The 22046-nt window shown below is 45.0% G+C and overlaps 1 protein-coding gene across 1 annotated transcript in view; it reads right to left on the bottom strand.

The window, feature by feature from the left end:
- Nucleotides 1-8768, bottom strand: part of NHS (NHS actin remodeling regulator) — a 243915-nt gene extending 235147 nt beyond the window's left edge. The window contains exon 1 of the mRNA XM_040055936.2: nt 8372-8768. Coding sequence (XP_039911870.1) covers nt 8372-8768 — 397 coding nt within the window. The remainder of the gene's footprint in view (nt 1-8371) is intronic.
- Nucleotides 8769-22046: the final 13278 nt, after the last annotated feature.

Below are 22046 nucleotides of genomic sequence, written 5' to 3'. Positions count from 1 at the left end.
CCCCATGCTCATTCCCCTTAATCACATGCACACACTCGCAAGACGTCTCCTCCAAACTTTCTCAGGGACTCAGTCTGAGTGGCTGTAGTTCAAAGTCCAACTGCCTTGGCAGCTGAAAAGAAAGAGAAAACCATGGTGGCTTTGTAAGAATTACAGTGATCCTATTAAAAAAAAAAAAAAAAGTCACTCTCTGCTGGGACTTAACATGGCAGTGCCACGCAGCACTCACCGAATTGAGCAGCATTTCAAGCACACAGCTCTTGGTGTAATAAGACTACAGGCTTAATTAGGTTCCTATCAGTATTGCTTTTTTCCTGCCTTCAGCCAAGAAGGTATAAGAAAAGATTGTCCAATACAGATACTGCAATTTAAAGTCTCGAGTTAAGAACACAGTGGGTGTATATCTACTATAAAATCTACCCTAAAAACATGCCAGTTGTTAAACTAAGCAGTGCATTAGAAGCAGTTAGATATAATGAGAATGTAAATGGAAAGTATTCTAGGGAGATATTTCAGCTAAAAACAGCATACACTCTATGCTATCTTTTATTTTAATCATGCTCTAAGCCCTGCCTTTTTGAACTTTTTATAAATTCTGCTATCTCCCTTTGCAGTTACTTACATATTGGTATATAAATTCAAAGATGAGAAGCAATTAGGAATGAAGCGAAGACTCCCTCTCTTGATGCTAATACATCAAAGGAAGTGAAAAAAAACCTTCCCCCCTCATACACACTGGGTAACACAGAGAGTTTCTGCTCTTCACAGCCTAATAGCTCAAGTAGTTCCAATCGAGAGTCTGATGTCAGCCTCTGATTACATGGAGATGCCAAGCGATTGGAAAGAGCGGCTTTTGAAAAATCCCAGCTCTCTGACTCTGGCAACCACACAACCCCGCAACAATGCTTTTAAAAAGCATACGTGTGTTACTCACATCAGCTGGTCCTATTTTTTTCCCCACATTGGGCATCGTAACATTGCTATTAAGAGTTCTCTGAGGGTATCTGCTGGATTTAGGTACAATGGGTGTGAAGGGAATGTGTCAGATCGGGAGCTTTTTTAAACAGCTCCCCTGCACCCGATCTCTCCTGCTCTCCAGCTTGGAGAGGGGAAGAGGCAGGTGCTGCCTTTAAACAGACACACTAGAGAAGTCTACTTTTGCCTGATTGGAGAAAGAGAGGTTGGGACTGGCTCATGGCAGGGATCAGTAAGGACTGCTCCCATTTTTTTCTGCACCTTTGCACATCTCTGCCAGGCCAGCCTAATCTGATCCCTGGAACTGAAGCCTCAAAACAGGTAAACCTATGTAAGAAATGCCAACAAAACCTGATTCTGCTGATCCAGAACAGCAGCTGAGTGGCACCCTGAAACTGGGTATTTGGATTTCCTTCCTGCAAGTCCTTCCCTCAGTCCAAGGACATTTGAGAACAGTGCAAGAGTTTTTTGGAAACACTCCAGGCCCTTCATCTTTCAAAAAGGAAAATTAACGTCTCTTATGCATCTGAATCAACAGGTGAATGACCTCCCCATGTCCTCATGTTACCAGAGTCCATTTATTTCTTAATCACAGTATCTCCCCTTTATGAGCAGGGGAGCTAACCAAAAGAAGGAATGACTTCATTGATTTCACTGAAACATTCATCCTATGTTTCTGTATGAACACAAACATTACACTATTAAGGTTTTTAAATAGAAGAATGGAGTTTTAAAGGGTCTGTAGGAAGAATTTCTGCTTAACCACTAGATCCTCAGTAAGCTGATGTCTCTTATGGCTCTGGTTCTATCTTTTCTGCAGTTTTGCTCCTGTGTAAAGGAGACCTTATTGGTATTAAAGGAGCTAAAATATCTCCAGCAGAATTTCTAATAAATCCTCTGGAGACTATTGCTTGGCTCTTGAGCATGAGCCAAAAAGAAGCTGCACTAACTATGATATTACAGAGCTGTGTAGCTGCAGTGAGGTGGAAATCAAGCATTGAGTGGTTTTTGATACGTTTTTTAACTGGCAGGCTCTCCATCTAGCAACAAAATCCCCAAATGCTCAAACCTGGTACATTAGCTTAAGTACTGCTCATGGAATGATGAGCGAGGAGCTATAGAACAGAGGCTTTCTGAGCTACACCAGTGGAAGACCAAGTAAATGACATTCAGCAAAACTCTAGAAGATTTACAGCTATATAACAGGGAATGGCTTTGGAGGAAAACCACTGCTTTCTGCTCTTCATCTGTTACCAGGCTGTGCCAGATGAAGTCTAGTGAGTCTACCTGAGCACTGAAATCTCAGAGCCTTTCCACCAAGCATCTCACTGGCCTTGGCAGGACAAAGGATTTTACACTATGCTTTTATCTGCAAAGAGACCAGAGTCTGCATTCCACAAGCTAACAGGACTGAAGGTGACAACCCCAGCTTTCAGAAAGTTACATCCCTGCCAAAGCCACCTGACAAATTCCATCCCATTACCTTCTATCACGTACTAAATGTATGAGGAAAAAATACCTCAAGCAAAGTCTCTATAGTCGTGTTCCTGTGTTAAAGGTCTTCTATCACCATTCTGTAAGCAAAGACAAGACATTTTTCTCCTAAATAACAGTACTCTAGCTAGTGGTGCTTTAGTGAATGTTAAGGTAAAGTGGGGATCCTTAAGTGAACAGTTTTTCTTCCCCTGTCCCTTTGTTGTTCTGACAGCAATAAAGGTAAGAAGGAAAGCCCATGCTTTGGCCTCCCTCTCCTTTTCACTCTGCTAATGCGCCATCAATCCTCCCCATTTAGAAGAAACCATGCACTGAGGAAATTCTCCAACTTTCCCACAACCACAGCTTGGGTTATTTGCATTCACGGGCAAACTACAGGCCAGTGCACCACCAGAGAGGTTCTCTTTACACAAATTAATACACAGTGACCAGCACGAAACCAGGAAACCAAACCTGGCAAGCAAATCCAAAAGCACTTCTTTTCCAAAAGGACAAGCGAACAGATTGTGTCATCACATTTGGGCAGGTAAAGGACAGAAAGCTGAAAGTTGATGGATTACTACATCCAGTGTACAGCTGCTTTTCTTAGGAGACTTTATTCTGCAACCAACAAAGACTTGCCAATTAATATAATTTTGGTGTACAAAGGGAGCTCTGAATATATCCTCTTGCTTCATGTCCCCCAGAATACATTAGTGTGCACCTCTAAGAGTGTGACTACCCTCCCACTCAGATGGGCTCACTAACTGTAAAGGACAATGATACAAAGTTAAAGGAAGCTAGGAATCTCTTCTGTTTTGTCTCCAGAATATCTGAGATATTTTTGCGTAAATGTATCCAACCCATGGAGATCTACAGCTGCGCCTCAGTACCACAGAGAATCCATGTAATGAAAATTGCACTTTAAATCTCAAGGATCTTGAGAAGCTGAGACAAAGTGCAACACTTATCTTCCCAACTTGGATGCTTTTTTCTCTTTCAAGATGCATCTGCTCTTAAGGTCTTGTGTACCTCCCTGAAGATCTCTGCAAGGATGCTCACCAACCCTAAGCCTGGGATGGCCTAACAATGCAACTGAATTCTGAGATGGAAGCATGAAAATTTCTTGATTCCATTTCAACAGTAATTGAGACTTCAGCACATTAAATCAAGGAGGAGGAGGTGCGTTTTCTGATGAGCTTTGGATCCAATACATATTTTGTAAAAATGTAGGATTGTGGCAGAAAACACATGAAAAGCTTATAAGGGATTAAATATTTCCCTGCAGTGCTCAAAACCCAAACAGAAAAGAAAATATCAGTGTGGTTAAAAGCCACACTAGCAAGAATTCCAAACCAAAAAAAATCAAAACAAAACCACCTAAAAAAAGCACAAGGAGAGAGACTAAAAGCAAGAGTGAAACTTGCCAGGCTGTTCTCAGTAACCAGCTTCAATCAAACAGAATAAATTAACGCAGAGCCTAAAATTATAAAGGATCAGTTCAGAGCTGTCTTTTTTATCTCAATACTGACACTTCAGGAAACAAGAAAATCCTATAGAGGAGCTGACTACAGAGATCCAGGGGCCTCTGAAGAGCTGACTAACACAGGAGATCCCCACACTTCTAAGCGGCTGCATCACTAATTGTTGGCACATAGCAAAATCAGGAATGGAAAAGTGGAGCAATGAAGATACAGCAGGCAACTTCTGGAAATGATACAGCTTTTAGAAAGATTGGCTACTGGTAACACATTGATGCTTTTGAAAAAAAGCCTGGAATGTGTGGAATTCTCTGGGATGCCAGGGTGCAAAAAGGATCTCATTAGCTAGGGCTTTCAAAATCTACTGCCCGGTTGTTGCCTATTATTCCGAAAGCAAGATGGCTTACATCATCAGTTTCTGTAAAGTACAATATTCCACTTAACCTGCCAGATCTCTAGTCCCCTAGACTGAGAAATCATCTTTCCAAATAACCATGGAGGCACATCTTTCCAAATAACCATGAGTCCCAAGTCTACACACTAGTCCAGCACTTTTGTGTTTCCATATTACCAAGATAATCAAGCACCTAATAATAAAACTGGGCAGTATCACACTGCTCAGTTCTCTTGCTGGCAACCAGAAAACTCTAAGCAACACCCAGACTGACAACAATCATGTTCTTCCCACATGGTTCTGCTTTAGAAGCAGACCCTGGAGCTGCTCATGATGAATAGCAGTGGAGTGGCAGAAGGGCAAAGTAGTTAGCTCAGGAGCTGGGCAGGAAAACATTTCTTACCCTTGTTTCTCTTACATTCAGAGGATGGGAAAGGATTCCTGTTTGCAAGATGCTGGCTGGCCAGGGGCTTAAAAGAAAGATGAAAGAACAAGCAGTATCTGGGGATGCAGAGGCGAGGGACCTTGAGTTTTTGAAGATGACCTGCTTGTAACTGCCCAGAAACCGTCCTTTGTTGTGCCTAACAAAGTTTTCCAATCACACTGAAAAGTGACAAGAAGAAAGGGCAACACATAGGTAAATACCTTTACCAGTAGCTTAGTAGAGGACTTTAAGTACTTTTTTTAAAGCAAAGTATACACATAGTTGCAAATGTTCACCATTGCAACAGCAACAGAGCCGAGAATGTTAAGGCCTCATGAAAATGATAGAAGTAGTGATAAGCATTGCTGGACAAATGCCAGTTTTAATTAATTTTAATTCTTTATTAATATTCCCTGAAACCAACATAGATGTTTTAATATAACAATACATAATTTTCAGTATAATATACAACGTTATTATGCCAAACTGTATTAAATGCTATTTTCAAGAGAACTCCTTTCCTGCTCCCCTTTCCCTTGGTATCATCTCTGCAATTGCCAAGGAATGGCATTCTGGGCAAGGAATGCCCCTCTAACCACTGGCTGCAATTGCCCTTGAGATGGCATTAGCCCATCATTTCCTTTTCCTAATGCAGCCTGAGTGTTCACAGGGGAATCTCAGAATCCAGCTGGCTTATGAGGCATGGAGAAAAAGGCCTTCCACTGTCACAGCTCAGTATCTAGGCCATGTCCAGTAGCATTATTCTCAAATCACTGTGCTGCACTCGAAGTTGGAATATGAAGAATGTCTCACTATGGCAAGATAGGCCAGTAGTTTTAAACTGAATACTTGAAAAACTTGTGGTTGGGCTGCACTGTCCTGGTGTTAACATCCCAGCAACATGGTGTTTTGGTCAATGCATCAATAAGCCCAGCCCCTCAAGACTCATGCAATAAATTCAGTGCAGTCATCACAGTCATGCCATGGGTGGGGTGGCCGCATGCCTGTCACCAACTTGATCCTTGTGGTTGTGAGTCCAAACCTCCAGCCAGTTCTGAAGTTTTCTTAGATGTGTCATTTGGGCTGGACAGCCAAAAGACAGCCCTGAGGCCATCCCATAATCTCCATGCTCGCCACAGGAGATAGAAGTCAGTATGCTTAACATGATGCTGATTAGGTCCTGGGCAGATCTGTGACCACCTGCGATTGCTCTCTTGGTTTCAAACAAACAACTGGGTGTAGTAACCTGAGCGTAACACTTTCAGGAGTGAATTATGTAGGCACTTCATGCATAAAACAAACATTAGCATAGTCTTGCTGAAAGTAATAATGAAGGAGGAGGTGTCAGCCCAGAGAGGAGAAAGCACACTATCATTATACACTACAGGGAAGATGGGCAGCTTCCTGCCTGGCAGTTTTATCCATCCCTTGGGGACAGCGAGCGGTCTGGACACCAAAGGCAGGTATTGCTCTGGGGGTGTATGGATTTGGGGGGAGTGTGAGGAGATAATGTGTAGAGTGGTGCTGTTCAGCTCTGGGTCTCAGCTGAGATGTTCAGGTGCAGCACTATGTAAATGCAGCTCTGCTGATCCGACGTTGTAGGGGGGATACAAGCAGCCAGAGGAGGAGGCAAAGAAGCTGACTGTTCATGTACATTGGATTGTATTGAGACTTTCACCTTTAGGAAAGATGTGGTACAGCACTGCACAGAGGGAAGTGATGAGGACAGGGAGGTGTGCTTTGAGCAGCTGTACAGCTGCAGGCAAGACACACACCTGCTGGAGAATGGGGGGGGGGCAAAGCCCAGCGCTGTGGAGGATCCCTTGGCTGAGTAGACCTAGGGACATCTGTAGATCTATCAGTGGCACTGTGCTCTATACAAGAGGAAGGAAGAACAGCTGGCAAACACAGGGAAGATCATGACCAAAATTTTCTCCCCTCTTAAAGAGAGAAGGATTTAAGAGAAAACCGAACACTAAAAAAAATGAATTCTGCATTTATCATCACAGGGATAAAGCCAGACTCTCTAATTAAGCATATGACATAACTGTGCTGTAATATCAAGATTTTGCTCTGTGATTTGCAAACAAGCTGCACTTGCACAATCCAGAAAGAAAAAAGCCATACAGATTAGGACAGCTAAACCCTGCTCTCACTTACATTAGTATATACCCACACTTACTTAGCTCAAAAGACCTACAGATGAGAATGTGATACGAGGAGTTTCATTTCCTCAGACAGTTCTCTCACTAGCTCAGCCAAGCCTCCTTCTCACTGCGGTTTCCAATCACAGCCCAGCACTCTGCTCTGATTACACACTCATCCTGGAACCACAAAAAATCTCCCTCGGTCTCATCTGTGGTTGATGTATATTAATACAACACCAGCAAAGTCACTGTACAGCTGCTGAGTACGTAGCTTAAATACCGTTGAACACCTAAGGCTTGATTCTGTTAATCAGGACAGCTTCATCAATCCTAGAGGAGACACATATACTCCACAATGCTCCAAAGGGGAGGAAATACAAAGCACAATTTTTTAAATGGCATATTCATGAAAAACACCTAGAAGAGGGCATGGTCTTGTTTACCCTGGTATAAACTCACTTTGCTGTACTTAGCAGAAGTACTCAGGATTTAGAGGGGTACAGCAGAAGGCAAAACTAAGCCAAATTCTCCTCTCAAGCCATTGCTTTTCCTAAAACAGATACTGTGAGGTCAGAACCAACACCAACCTCTGCTACTCCAGACTTCCAAACCTCAGCCCTATCTATCAAAAAACCACATATCCACAAGTGCTTGGAAGTGTATGCACCAGTGAGAGCACAAAATCATTGCACTGCTGTGAACACGAGCTATATTCAGCAGAAATCAGCAGCTGCTAGGACTACAGAGCTTTTCACTGCTTTTATAGTTTGGGCGGAGGAGAAACAGGATTCAAGTACTGCTCATAACACAAGTTCTATATTGCCTTGATCTTTATCCTCCTCCCCCTCCTCCACCCTCCCCTCGTCGCTCTTCAGGGCCACTCTTTAAACAGAAAGAAGTCATTAGCCAAACTTCCTTATTTTATGGTCCCGATAGTTAGGTAACGACGAAGCAGTTTTATTATTTCTACTAAACAGCGTTCTGTCGGGAATTCAGAGACACTTCTAAGGGGAACGTGGGGAACGTCGGGGAAGGGGGACAGGCCAGCAAAGGGAGAAAATCCAAATATGCCCGAGTGCGACGGATCATCTCCATCAGCCCCGGCGCCCAGCTGACAGACCTCGTCCCCCTCCCTGGCCAAACCCTTGGCTGCAGAAGATACGTCCCGAGAGCCCCGCCAGCCAGCTCCTTACGTAAGGCACAAACCACTGACATCATCCCTCCCGCCGGCATCGCCGCGGCGCCCAGCGGCGCCCACAGACCCGACCCGACCCGCGCCCGCCCGTTCCCTTCCCACTCTGCTGCCCCGCCGGGGCTCCTTTCCCACCCACTCTGCCCCCGAACTTTGCACGGCAGGTTGCCAGGGGATGGCTTTCCCCGCCGGGCGCCCCGCGCCGCGGTGCGCTCCATCCATCCCGCGGTGCGTCCCATCCATCCCGCGGCGCTCCCCATCCATCCCGCATTCCGTGGTACTTACGCACTGCCTCCTGCTTGGGGTCGAGGCCGCGCACGGCTCCCTGGAGGCCGGCGATGCGGCCGTGCAGCGCCCGTACGCGGCGGTGGGTGCCCTGGATGTCAGCCTCGACCTCCTGGAAAAGGGTGCAGGCGTGCCGGGCCACGTCGGACAGCTGTCGGAGGATCCGCGACAGGGCGACGTTGCTGACCGAGCAGAGGTCCAGCACCATCAGCACCGCCGCCGCCTCCCTCTCCCCGCCGCCGGCCGCCTCGGCGCCCTCGCTCGCCGTCCCCGGCTCCTCCGGCGGCGGGTCCCGCGGCGGCGGCGGCTCCGCGCCCCAGCTCTCCTCCAGCACGGAGGCGGCGGGCTGCCGCCGGCACAGCCGCTGCGGCTCCACGGTCCGCTTGGCGAAGGGCATGGCCGAGCCCTCGGCCGGAGCTCTCCCGGGCTCCCGCGGGCACTGGCGGGGATCGCTGTCCTCCTCCTCCTCCTGCTCCTCGTCCTTCTCCTGGCCGCCGCTCCTCGCCCGCCGCCGTCACTCGCGGGCGGCCGCCGGCGGGCGGCTCATCGCCTCGCTCCCTCCCTGCGCGGGGCTCCTGGGCTGCGGGGCGGCCGCCGCGCCGCCGAGCATCCGCCGCTGCCGCCGCGGGGAGCCGGGGCGCATCCGCGCCGCCTCGCTCGCTCGCTCGCTTCTCACGCCGTCCCGCTCCGGCGGCGGGTGTGAAGGGGCGGCCCGAAAACCCGGAGAGAGGAATCCCGCGGCCGCGAGGAGGAGCGAGCCGCCGAGGCTCCCGCCCGGGAGAGCGGCGGGGCGGGGGCGGGCGGGGAACCGGGGCGGTGCCGAGCTCCCGCCGCCGCGGGGAGGCGCTGCGGGGCGGGCGCGGCGGCCGCGGGCCCGGGGCGCGGCGGCGGAGGCTCCGGCGGCCCCTGCCGGGCGGGGAGCGCTGCTCCGGGCGCGATCGGCCTCCTCGCCCCCGGCGCGGCCCGGGTCCTCGCCGGCCGGAGCGCTGCCCAGGTGCGCAGAAGAAGGAGAAGCTGTTTGGAGGGGCAGAAGGGAACCCAACTCGGCAAGGCCGGGCTGCTGCGGAGGGTGGTGCCCGCCCGCTGGTGTCACCTCCTGGGGCACCGCGGAGGTTGTCGCACTCCCTGGAGTCAGGTGCGTGCACTCGGGCACCGATTTCTTAGGTGTCGGGGAAGGCTGGGTTCCCGTCAGACAAGGAGCGCTGCTTCTGACGCAACACAGCTCAGCTTGAGTACGTACACTTCTGAAAGGTGAACGTTCCTGACAAGCAGGCATGAAATCTGAACACAAACTCTGAATTATTGGTGGTAAATACTACTGAAAGAGGTACTGTAAAATGAGATCCAGGCAGACGCGAATGCAGGCGTTCCACAGTTTGGAAATAGCAGCTTGTTTGCCCACTTGACCTTAACTTGTCATCCTTGCACTTGAGTGTTGTGGTACAGTCTGTCATTACATGACCACATAGAAGCAGCTTTTAATTACCTCTGGTCAAACAGCCCGAGTTGCAGAGAGCACCACTGCCAGCCTGGCGATACGCACACCCCACGTTCTGCAGATGCAACGGCATCCTGAGACAAGCTTAGGTCCAGAGAGGAGGTACAGCTGCTTTCGCCGAGATCAGTGTCTGAGCTGATGAACTTTGCTGGCCCTGCTGCTGGCTTTTAGCATGGACCATTCATGTGCCTTCACGTTTTGCCTCTGGAAAGAGGAGCACACTGTGACACAAAGTCAGCTCAGCTCTTTAGCTCAGGTTTCTGACTTGGCTTGAAGTGGGTTCCAGCCCTATTGTTGGGCAGGGAGGAAGGCACAGAGCCTGTCCCAATCCCAGAACCACTTCCCCATGCTTCCTGGGGGCCTTGAAGTTCAGGTGTGACCCAGTAGGAGCAAGCAGGGACTTGAGAGCTGTCAGAGGTCCAGGGGCAGTGCTCAAACAGTACTAAAAATATTTCTTGGACCAAGATAAGCCACTACTAAAATCGCGGAGGTATTTGTACCTCACATTGCTGAGTTTCCTCTGCAGCCAGGAGGCTTTTAGCTCTTGTAATGGACCATGTGTTCTCCTCCTCCTACCTGGGGGAGTCATGGTAAGTTATTTATAAGCCACTGAAAGGTATTTTAATATTTCACTTGAGACTCATAAAGCAGGGGGAAAGTGTTAAGTTTTAATGCTTCAGAAAGAGCAGCAGCCACCCAAACTGATGTGGGATCACAAGAGAAGGACCAAGAAACAACAGTATAGCGCTCACCAGGCAGGGGCAGGAGATACCTCTGAGAAAATCAGCTCAGGTGGTCATTTGGCCTGTCTCTCAGGAACATGATAAACCAGTGAATTGCGCCATAGGTAACAGGTAAAAGCTGCAAGGGGTAGGATTTTAAATTGCACCTTACCACAGGCTCCCAATTGCATCTACTCTCTGATCAGCTCAGACAGGACAAGAGCTGTGCAGCTCTCTTCCTTCCCTTGAAAGCAGCACTTTGGTTCTGGCAGTATATCCCTACTTGACCTCAGCAAAACTACCAGAAGACAGTGCTTTTCCCAGTCTGTTATTACTACTTCTCATTTACACAGACTCCATGGTCTCTCTTTTCATACCATGCTTGGAAAGGTACAGCTTACCTTAGGGACCCTGCTAGTCCCATGACAATTGTGTGACTTGAGAACAGGACACACACCACCAAACCACACAGAAATGAACTTATTGAAAAGAGGAAGGTTCTGCCAAGTCTGTGCATCTCCACCACAGGGAGCATATTTTTCATATTGGAGGTTTGCAGCATTACTGTCCTTCCCTCCACAAGTCTAGATGTTGCATTTTCCTTAGTTCTTCACTGCAAGCAGAACAGACTCCATATGCAGCTTGGGTAAGGGGCACTGGCACTTTCTACCAGGCAGGTGGAGGTTCTGTGTCACTGTCCTCTGGTCAGAACACATCTCCTGTCTTTGCAGGCGCTGGGGAGTCAGGTTGCCCCAGTCATGCACTTACTACGTGCTTTTTATTAGTAATATTGCGTGGTATAAATCCAAATTCAGTAGCTTCTCAGCTGCCCCTGGGATTGCTTTTGGTGTGTCTGTTCAATAGCAGAGGTAGTAAGAGGGGAGCAATCCCGAAGGTTAACCTCAGTCTCACCCAATGGGTCTTTGGAGTCTTGCATAGCAAAAGGAGAGGAAAAAATCTTCCATGGGGGATTATGAATGTTGTATTGGTTCTGAAGTGCCCCTCAGAGGTGCCAATCCCTCTGCACTGACTGGAAGCTTCTCTTGGCTGGAGTTAAACCTCAAGGCCCAGAGTATTTAATTGGTGAACACAGCAGCCTGCACCAGCCAGCTGCATCACTAGACTTCAAGAAGCACTGGCTGACCTTAAAGATTGAGACATATCAGAAAGAATAAGAGTCATGAACAGAGGTAAATAGATGAAACAATTCCTTGTGTATTTATTTATGACAAGGAAAAATGTCGTGTTGAGCTGTACTGCTTTCTTGCATCTGCATGAGCTGTAATTCACTGTGTTAGTTGCTATACAGTTAGGTTGGGATGCTGCCTGGATGGCATTGGCTTTCAGCCGTGTCAGTGAAAGGCAGTGGTTTGCTCTCAAGACACTACGGTGTGGGAGTGGAAGAATGGGCTAACAGAGTGGAAGAAAGGTCCTGCTTGATCTCTCACTGGTGCTGCTGGTGGTAGCAGGCACCTGGCCCTAGCCCACAGTAACTCTTTTGCAGCTTCCCACCCTGTTCCTGCCTCTGTGCTCCTTCCCTCGCTCACATTGGCTGCTGGTAGTCTGGCAAGGGAATATGCCTGCGATGGAGACAGAGGGCAGAGCCACTGGCAGATAAGAAGGGATCTGGTTTCCTGCTGCAGGGAGCTGCAGGAAGAAGGGAGGTGGGATTAGGCAATCTCACCCGGTTTGGCAGGGCTGCTCTGGCCTGCTGCAGTGTCTCTTGCTCTGCAGTGCCAAAAAGGGAGGAGAGGCCGATGAGTGCTGGAAGCTATTGTCATTTCCTCCTCTTTCCACAGCTGTCAGGAAGGTGCCTTTAGGCATCCTATTAATGAAGTTGTGGCCTTTTGGCCATGATGTGGAATCTGTCATCGCTGGTGCTAGCCCACCCTTAATATATCGCTTATTTATTCTCAGCAAAGATGTCACAGACAAAGCATTCCTAAACCTGTACACACTTAGGCTAGCAAAGTTATCCTTTTTTAGAAAGTCCTTCAATATTCAGCTGCCATTCTGCACTTTGACCTAACGGCAACATTCCTTGATCACAGTAAGGCCACATTAAATGTAAAAGTTCCTAAGGCAGGAAAGTACCAGCCAAGGAAGTTCCCTGTAAGTTTGGATCTGCTCATTTAGGACTCTCAGTTTGCCAGTTTGTTTCAGCAAGCAAAGGTTAAAATCATTTCCAAAACACGGGACATTAAGATTTTACTGGGAAATACCTTTCTTGAAGGGGATCCCTAATTTTGAGTGATGTAGTGAGGCAAAAGGCTGGTGATTCAAATTCTGATGGTATGTCTGGGACACAGAGGTGACTTTCTCCTTCAGTGCATGCCACACTACTGAGGTACTGAGACACACATCTTATTTTTGGTTCCTGTTTTCCTAAAACTTTGTTGGCACAAACAGCTACACAAATGTATGCAGCAAACAAGGGACCACAAATCTCTTCTAGGAGTTGCAATATGAGTATGACTAGATATTTGTGTTCTATAGGTAGGAGTATTCCCTGTTCCTCCTTGTTTGTCTCACAATACTCCCAAAATCATTGTTGCTGCCAGTTTGCCATCACTACTAAAGCTGTGCAGTCTGAATTTTCTCTTGTCCTCTGGGCCAGGACACCCTTTTTCCTCATTTTTTTCCTTCTTTGAGAAGAAGAATTTTACTGTCCTCAGTAGAGCTGTTTCCTAATCTTTCTCACACCTCCACCTGAGGACGCGTACAGGCATTAGAATGGCGAGTGTTTCTCTGCATTAATGTCTCTCCTGTCCAACTGCATTTCCCCAGGCACTCATGTGCTGTCACCAGCTTACACTGATCCAGCCCACTACTGCTCTATCTGGTAGCTGTTAATATTTATATTGCCATAAACCTTTTCACCCTTGAACTATGAGCCCACTGATTCAGTCATTGGTTTAAGTGGGGAAATACAGGGCTTGCAGAAGTCCTTGTACCTGTAGCAAAAGGAATTACTGGACTCTGCATGGTGCTGCAAGACAGAACTGAATACATTCAAACTGACTTCCTTTCTCCAAAATCTCCTAATTATGGTAGTTACAGAGTTTACCTGTAATCAGAGTAAGGATGACATTTCAATCTGAAGAGTGATTATTAAATTGACACTTCCTTTAAAATGTGCCTGAAGTCAGGACTGACATGCTAATTGAATTTTATGAGCAAGGAATGTCTGCTTTACTAGGAGAACTTCCTAATCTTTCTATCAAGTTCGTGCTAAGTGCATACCTACTCAATGTTTTCCATCATTACTACCAGGTATTGCTAGTCGAAGAATAAAAGCCTCAATGGAGCACGCCCCTGATTACAGCAAATGCTGTAATTTCCTTTGATACCAATATTAGTTTCACATTCATATATCCCATTGACTGCTAGCACAAGAACATGTCAAGGAAGAAAAAAAAAACAAAGCCGTTTAGGCCTTTAAAAATAATAATGGTTAAGAATGTGCAATAAATCCAAGACCAAATCCCAATGGTGCTGAGTATTGCTGGCAAATTTCAGGGTCCCCTAAAGCACAATAAACATTTCCCAACAGCTCTAGTATGATGGGTATAAGTATCCCCACCATTATGCTGGAGAACAGTGATGCTCATTCTGTCATCTCAGAAGAAAGGAGTTGTGTTGAGGACAGTTGGGATGCCTTTCCTAGACTCCGTACCAGAACACAGCACAGCAGAGTAACTGCAATACTGGAGCAGCATCCAGCTCCAAGCTGGACTTCAGGGAAACGAGATTCTGCCATGTGGGTGGGCTGTGCCACTCTGTGTTAGGAAAGGGCAGGTGAGTGCTTCTTCAGAAGACAAAGCTCTCAAACTAAAGTCAGGCTCTGTTCTATATCGAAAAGCTCTGCTGAGGGAACATCACCAGCAACCTCAGCTGGAGTGCTGTGACACCTGACTCCAGCCTGTGCAGAGAACTGGTTAATTCAGTCTCTACAGTCCCAAGAAGGAACATTCACAAAAACAAAAAGTTAACACAGAGGGTTGTATCTTAATAAAACACAGTAAAAGGAGAAGCAGAAAATAATAAACTGTGTTCTTTACAAAGAAATATAATCCCTTCTAGAGAAACAGAAGGGAAAAAGATGTTTTACTTCCAATGTGAGCTCCATACACCCTCTATTTTGCTCCGACTTCTTAATTGCACTTGATTTCATAGCAGTGGGGGTTTAACCTACGTTGTGGGTATTTTCACTGTTGTCTTTAATTTTGCCTGCTGGCATCAGGCAGTTTGTGCACATCAAGCCAAGTCTGCTGTCTTGATTCAGGACTCACATGACCTCAGCTGACATTTTGCCTGTATCAGAACAGTGGGAGTACACTAGTGTAGAGAAAAGAAGAATTATTGGGAACAGAATGTGAAAACCCCATCATCCACAGATGAGCTTTTATCCAGTATTAACAACACAGATTTTTACACATTCCAAAAGAATTTGGCACATTCAGTTTGCATGCTGAACATGTCCTAACTCTCCGTCATACAGTCTAAATGTGAAAGTAATTTTGAGTTTCTGTATTCTGGAGCCAATCCAGCTTGTGGTTCATGTCACCAAGTCAAGGGCAGTAAAATGTCACTTCCCCTTACGCTCATGATGAAGAACTGAAAATGGAGATACTCTGGGAAAGGCTAGATCAGGTCGATGCCTCCACACTTTCTGTTGCTTCTCCCAGGGACAAGGAACTTTAGTTTGGTTAGGTGGGTGTTTGCTTGGCCTGTATCTTTCTGTGTTGTGGTGTGACCTTAACTCACTCGTCCCTGGGTGCTGCTTGGACAGGAAAGCACGCTGAGCTCCCTGGCTTTGCAGTGCTCAGAGGGGAGGCTCAGTCTGCATCACAGGTTTCCTAGCAGTGCCTCATGCCAGCCACTCCTCCAGGGGTTTAGCCAAGCTCCTGCCTTGGGCTTGCTGTGGTGCATTCCAGCAGAGGAAGAGCACGAGTGGCTCGGGTTGGTTTCATCAAACTGATGAGCTTCCAGTCTCACGAGGCAGAGTGCATTAGGGTATCGCAAGCTCTAGCCTGCAGTGTACAGGCCATATTCAGCTCAGTGGATCAGAAGTTCAATTTATTGGAAAACCTGTGCTCCCCGAGTCCAAAACAGCAAAAAAGGGAGCAAATTAGGATTGAATACCACTTGGGTAAGTAAATGCAAAAGTTCATGCTACCCTGCACGTACTCTTTCCAGCTGTATGATTTCCATTATGAATGTATTTTCTCTTCCAGGAGTAACTCTTTGATTTAGAAAGAAATCAAAATAACAAAAGATATATAATTACTTTGTAGGTGGGCTAATTCCTTCTTCCTGCTCTTTGTCCACGATGGAGACAAGAGGAGTAGTTTTATGCTTGGTGGCTTGGCGGTGCTTCCAGCCCTCTATCAGCAGAAGGGAAAGGCACCCTAAACGTTAATATTTTAAATCTTACCATAAAGCAGCTAAGGTTGGTTCATACTCTTGAGTAGGCTGAATAGTTCCTCCGTGTAGCAGAACTGGTGCTGGAAGTACAGACAGTAGCCCAGCTTTTAAGAAGAATCTTCATCTGATATAAATCATTTTTAGTTGGAGACCACTTGTGGTCTCATCATGGCCAGTCAAATTAGCTTCCTGTTTTGTTTTACAACAAGTAGTACTCAAAGTGCTCTGAAAATGCACGATAATAGGAAAAGTCTGATGAAGTAAGTGATTACTATTTCAAAGGAAGGCAAAGTTTACAGAAGCATAATTAGTCATCTGCTGTTAAACCAGAAAAATATGGTGGAGAAAAAATGTCTTTGGGGTTTTAAAAAGAGATACAGAAATATGTTAAGTGATGGAATGTCATTAGAGTCTGCATTTATTTTAAGGATAAACAAAGCTATTACACAGTTGCCCACCTTTATATCTGCTCTTTCTGTTTTCTGCCTAATGGGCTTTCTTCCTTATGTACAGAAGAAAAACCCCAGCTCTATCCTGTTTATAGTTGAGTTGCAATATGCTGAAAATTATTACTTCAGATTTTGTACATTAAGCCTGTCTGCTGGCAAGAGGAAAACCCTCTCATATTATCTAATTATGGCTTCAAGCAGCACTAATGAAGAAGTTGTGCAGGCTGGGGCCTGTTCTCTCCTCTCTGGAGGCGTCAGCAGAGAGTCTGTGGTTGTGGTCACACAGAAGTCGGGAGGGAGGCTGGGGCTGCCAGGCACAGCAGCCTGCAGAGGGAAGGTTAGCTCTCAAGAGCACAAGAGTGGAGTCAAGTGTTACCCAGGTAAGTCCACAGCCCCAGTGTAGGAATGCAGCCTCGATTCATGAGCCTGAGACCCCCCACCAATGCCTTCTTCCCCTGCCACCCTGGTGGCCTCAGCTGGGATGTGTCTCGGAGGGGATGGAGCCCTCCATGCCTTGGGAAGAAGATGTGCACAGCTTGTGCCAGCACAACTTCAGCACTTGTCTACAACTCTGTTCCTGGCAGTGGGCTGCAAGCCAGCCTGAGAAGCAACTGTCCAGCTTTGGGGAAGTTGTGTCTGGTGGCTGGAGAGACCCGGGTACATATTCCCTGGAATCAAAGGGGCTGTCCATGTAAAATAAGGCAACCTCAGTGGAGACTCATGCTAGACAAGCCAGGCTATGTACTCAGAGCAAGAACTGAGACATGCCAATGGAGATCAGAGAACTTGCTTGTTTAATATCAACTACAGTTTAGCTGTAAAACCCATGGTAAAAGCTGAACATGCAAGTCACGTCTGAGTTCCCTGCTGCCACTGCTTACCTGTTACAGGTTCCAAAGCTAACTAGTTTAGCATTAGCCGTGCTAATTTTGTAAACACAGTTGAAACCATAGCAGGGGCATATATGTAGTCATTTAGAGTAGTGCAGAGAATAGTAAAGATACCAGAGAATCAGAATAAACTCCATTGATAGCTGGCCTACATGAAGAGGGAAGAGGCTCAAAGTTAGATATGAGTTAATTGGGATTTTCTCCTACATCTCATTAACCTCTTGGATGGAGAATCCAGCAAAGCTGTGATTATTTACCATAGATGCATTCAAAGGATACTGCATAACTTAGAGTTCTGGCACTCTGAAAGTTATTTGCAGTAATGAATTTTTTAAATTCTTTGGAGGAAAGTGAGTGCATATTCCCTTCCCCCACCAAATTAAAAAAAAAAAAAAAAAAAAATCAGAGTAACATTCAAAGGCTCATTAAAAGCAACCAGGGAAAATAGATTACGGAGACTTCAAAGGCTCATGATACTGGTTAAGAATCAGCTCTCTTTTTCAAAGAAAATGTTATTAGCTAATCCTTGAAATTTGGGTTTTGGCAGATGACACAGTATTTCCTGCAGGTGCAGAAATGAGGCAGTATTAAAAGAGTTTTGGTAGTGCACAAAAAACTTCTCAACTAGACTTATGGTTCCCTCTGCTCAAGTCAGCTTGGGTGCACTCCCTGTTCCCTCATACATGTACTGAAATGTAGCAGCATTTCAGGAGGCTCTAACTGCATTAAGCTAGATATCTTCTTTATTGAGAGAGCAAGTCTGTTAAGATAATATTTTTGGGGTTTCTTTAGTAGGAAAAATAATGCATTAATTATTGCTATTATCAGCAATGTTGGAGGGAATAACAGAAAAGTCAATGCCATGAATAATGGAAATAATATCTACATAACAAGTACATGAAAGAAACACTATATACATGCAAACAAACCTCATTCCACTCCGCATTCCTGCTTACATCAGTATGGATATGCTTTGGCATATTGTCTCTTTTAAGACCATCTTTACAAGGTCCCGTGTGTGTTTTTGTCTGCTCTATCCATGGCTAATCCCAGCTCCTCCATGAGTTAGAAGTCCCTGTTTATCAAGAGCGACAAGTCCAGCCAGATCTGTCCAAAGTCTTTTGTTAAACTGTGATCCTTTGGCCATGATTTGAAACTTGATTGTCTCACAATGACAGTTTTCGCACTGAGACTTTCACCTAAAATTTGGCCCAGAAGATGCCCAAAGCTATGTCTTACTGTTTCCATGGCAATGAATTGCTTGAAGTCAAGTAAGTGAGCTTAAGATGCCCTTAGTAGGTAGCAACCTGAAAAGGAGCACTGGAATGAATAGTAGCAAAATTTGCAAACTTATTCCCATTTTCTAGAAGTCTAAAGAGGCTTTTTGCAGGTATTAATTTTCAGATATAGTCTGACCAACATTGCTTGTAAATTCAATTAAGACTTTCAGGTGAAATTTAAACTACAACAAAAGTGAAGTTCACAATTTGTAGAACAGAGGTGATGGGAGGTCATTAATTCCAGCATTAATGGTAGACACCTGTGTCTGCGTATATTAGGAGATAAAAATGTCAGAGACACACAGTAAAGCTCACCACTTTACTGAGTGCTTGGACATATCTTGTTGAAAGTATTTTGAAGTGTTTTGAGATCTCAGATATGTTATACAGGCACTTGCATTTGCTTGTAAGAGACAGCTACTCCTATTACTCACAAGTCCATTCTCTGACATGTATTTTGTCCCCATACACAGTATCAGGTATACAGTGCTGACAACTAATATCAGAAAACTTGACATGGTTACAGTTGTTTGAGCCATGTGTGTACCCACCACAAATCAGACACAAAATATCACACTGAAAAGTTAAACTACTTCAGAAATTAATATTTGGCTTGTCTGATTTGCTTCAGCACCTAGAACAAATACATATTTTCCAATACATATTTTTAGTTAGAGGTCTCTGAACAGTCTGGGAGAGCTTGGACAGGCAGTAGAGTAGGACTGATGACACCAGATGGGATTAATACAGCATTATTAAACAGGCGTCACAAACATTACATGTGTATGTGTCCAACCCTTCCCTCACCCCCAAAAAATCCAAATGCAGGCACAAAACCCACCTAAATCCTTGTTTAAACTACTGCACAAGTGTTCCAATTTTCAAAAGCATCTCTTGTTGGCCCTTATTTCTCTAGTTTTATTGACATTTACATAGATGTGTCAAAATGCTTGCTGAAAAGTTTAATCCAATATAATACTGTTCAGAGAACAAGAGGGCTCAGGAGATTCTTTTTTTTTCTTTTGTTACAAAAGAGGTTTAAAACAAATTGGGCGCCATAGAACATTTATTGCTCAAAGAAAAATTACCTAGAATTTAGGAAGTGAAATAGATGGTTTTGGAAATAAAAAAAGCTACATCATGAGGGCAGGGCATCTGACCAGATCTGTAAAAGTTGTTGAAGTTCTCATTTCTTTTGCACAGGTCTATTTTCCAGCAGATGACTGTAAATTTTGGGTGTACTGGAGGATCTCTCTCCCACCCCAACACAGATTCTTCCTTGTGGGAAGAAGCTATTGAGGGCAGGTAAGGCAAGGAGTAGGAAGAGAAACTGCAGAAAAAGCACATTTTGAGGGATACGCTGACCATAACAGGAGTCTTCTAACTGTAATTATAAGAAAGGTATCTAGAACCCTTGAACATGCTCTTTACTTAATGTCATGGTACAAGCTGTTGTTCATCTTGCTAAGACCAGAACTATGCTCTAAAATTGTCCTTATCTGCCCTTGGTTTATACAGGCACTGTCTTCCTAGTTTGGACATCTCAGTTATAAACTCGGTATCAATAGTCAGGGGGAATGAATCTGGGTCCTAATTATCTCCCTTTTAGAGGAGGATATGCTCACAATATATCTCAACATCTTCTGTATTAGATTAGTGATATCAGGGTTTCCAGTAAATTTTCCAGAGTCTCTTGCTCTTCACATCTAGCAGGCAGAGAAACAATAACCTGCGGATGAGTTGAGTGAGGATGAGCTATAAGAGGGGAAATATCAAAAAAAGGACTGTGGCCACAGTAAATTAAAAAAAAACACAGTGATTTTAAAGTTCTTTGGTCTTTACCCTATCTAAGTGGGTAGGAACCTCAGTAGCAGGATAACTAGTTTAGAGGAGGTGGCACTGAATCATGTTGCATCACTTTTGCTACATGGAATGTTTTTTGAAGGCAGTGTAACATCCATTCATCACCCATTATGTTCACCCAGAGAACACTTCCCTGTTCATTCACTAGAATGATAGTAAGAACTACATCAAGACCCTTGTCCTGGCTCATTGTAGTTGTCCTGGCCATGTATTTTATGTGGATTTCTCCATGGCTGCCATAGTGTCTGCCATCAATTTTAGTTTCCAAATGGTATGTGTTTATTGCTACTTTAATAAGAACACTTGTTTAGTTTAGAATATTTACCATTTTACACATACCTTGACAACAGCAACGGCTGTTAAGGCAAATAAAAAAGTTCTGAGTATCTGAGTAAGAACCAAGAGCAATCCCTTTGGTTCCTTACAGTACAGCCCTTGCTACCCACTCTAGGCTCCCTTCTGTGCAGGGACAATGATGTTGCAGTGAGGCTGTTGACTGGAGAATATGGCAGGATGCTGTTCAAATGAGTGAGATTAATTAGGACTATGCTACTTTTGGAATTGCATGTAAGCTCCTCTTCAAAAAAAGAGCTTTGATAATCAAGAGGAAGTAGAAGCATGAGGAAAAAGGTATATTTTTTCATCCTTGTTCCTACAACTTTACCTGCATTTGTTACTATTTTAACATTTGTCACAGTACTTAAAATCTTACCACGGGCAAAATGTATCTACAATATTGTTTTCACTTCAAAACTAGACACAGAATTCCAGTCCTGCAAGTCTGCCTTGACAAGCATACAACACCGAGCATTGTAAAGTAAAATCAAATAGAAATGGCAATTCAGAAAATCCATGTGCAGAAACATTAAAGATTCACTACAACATCACTGATCAAGTATAAGGTCTTAGGTTACATGAAATGAGTTACTAAAGCACAAATTGTTCTTGAGAGCTACTTATCTTGCTCTCCATAATTAATTTAATACCTTAGATGAGGAGAACAAAGGTTAAGGCTTACTTTCCAGTGGGGGTCACTGTTGAAGAACAGCCTCTAATTTTTCTTCTACAGAAGTTCAAACGTATCCTAGAAACGCTAGACAAAATCTATACAGCTCATGCAAATGTATTGGAATTTGATTGGAGTAGTTCACATCAAGTGTCGAAGTGAATCCTATGTAAAGACAATGTGTGTGGACTGTAGAAAGTAAATTATCAGGTAATTAACACTATATGCATAACAAATAAGTGAAACTAAAGATGGGAGAGTGAGTACAACCGTTTGACCTCATTCAAGGCTTGGCCAGAATGATGTGCTTTTGTACCAGCTTTGGTAACTTTAGTGTGGGTCTGTATCCTCACAAGCAGCATTTGGATTCTGAATTTCATCCCTTTAAAGATATTTACTACTCTTCACTGCTGGTATTAGATTCCTTACTGAGCTTGCTATAGTGCTTCCATTCTAGACCAAGAACTCCTGTAAAATGGGAAATACCCCTTCAGAGCAGCATCAGTGTTATCTGATATGTTGTTTCTCAACAGTATGATA

This window comes from Hirundo rustica, chromosome 2 (assembly GCF_015227805.2).
Source record: "Hirundo rustica isolate bHirRus1 chromosome 2, bHirRus1.pri.v3, whole genome shotgun sequence".
NCBI lineage: Eukaryota > Metazoa > Chordata > Aves > Passeriformes > Hirundinidae > Hirundo > Hirundo rustica.
The sequence above is the reverse complement of the archived record's forward strand: the minus strand, read 5'-3'. Positions and strand labels throughout refer to the sequence as shown.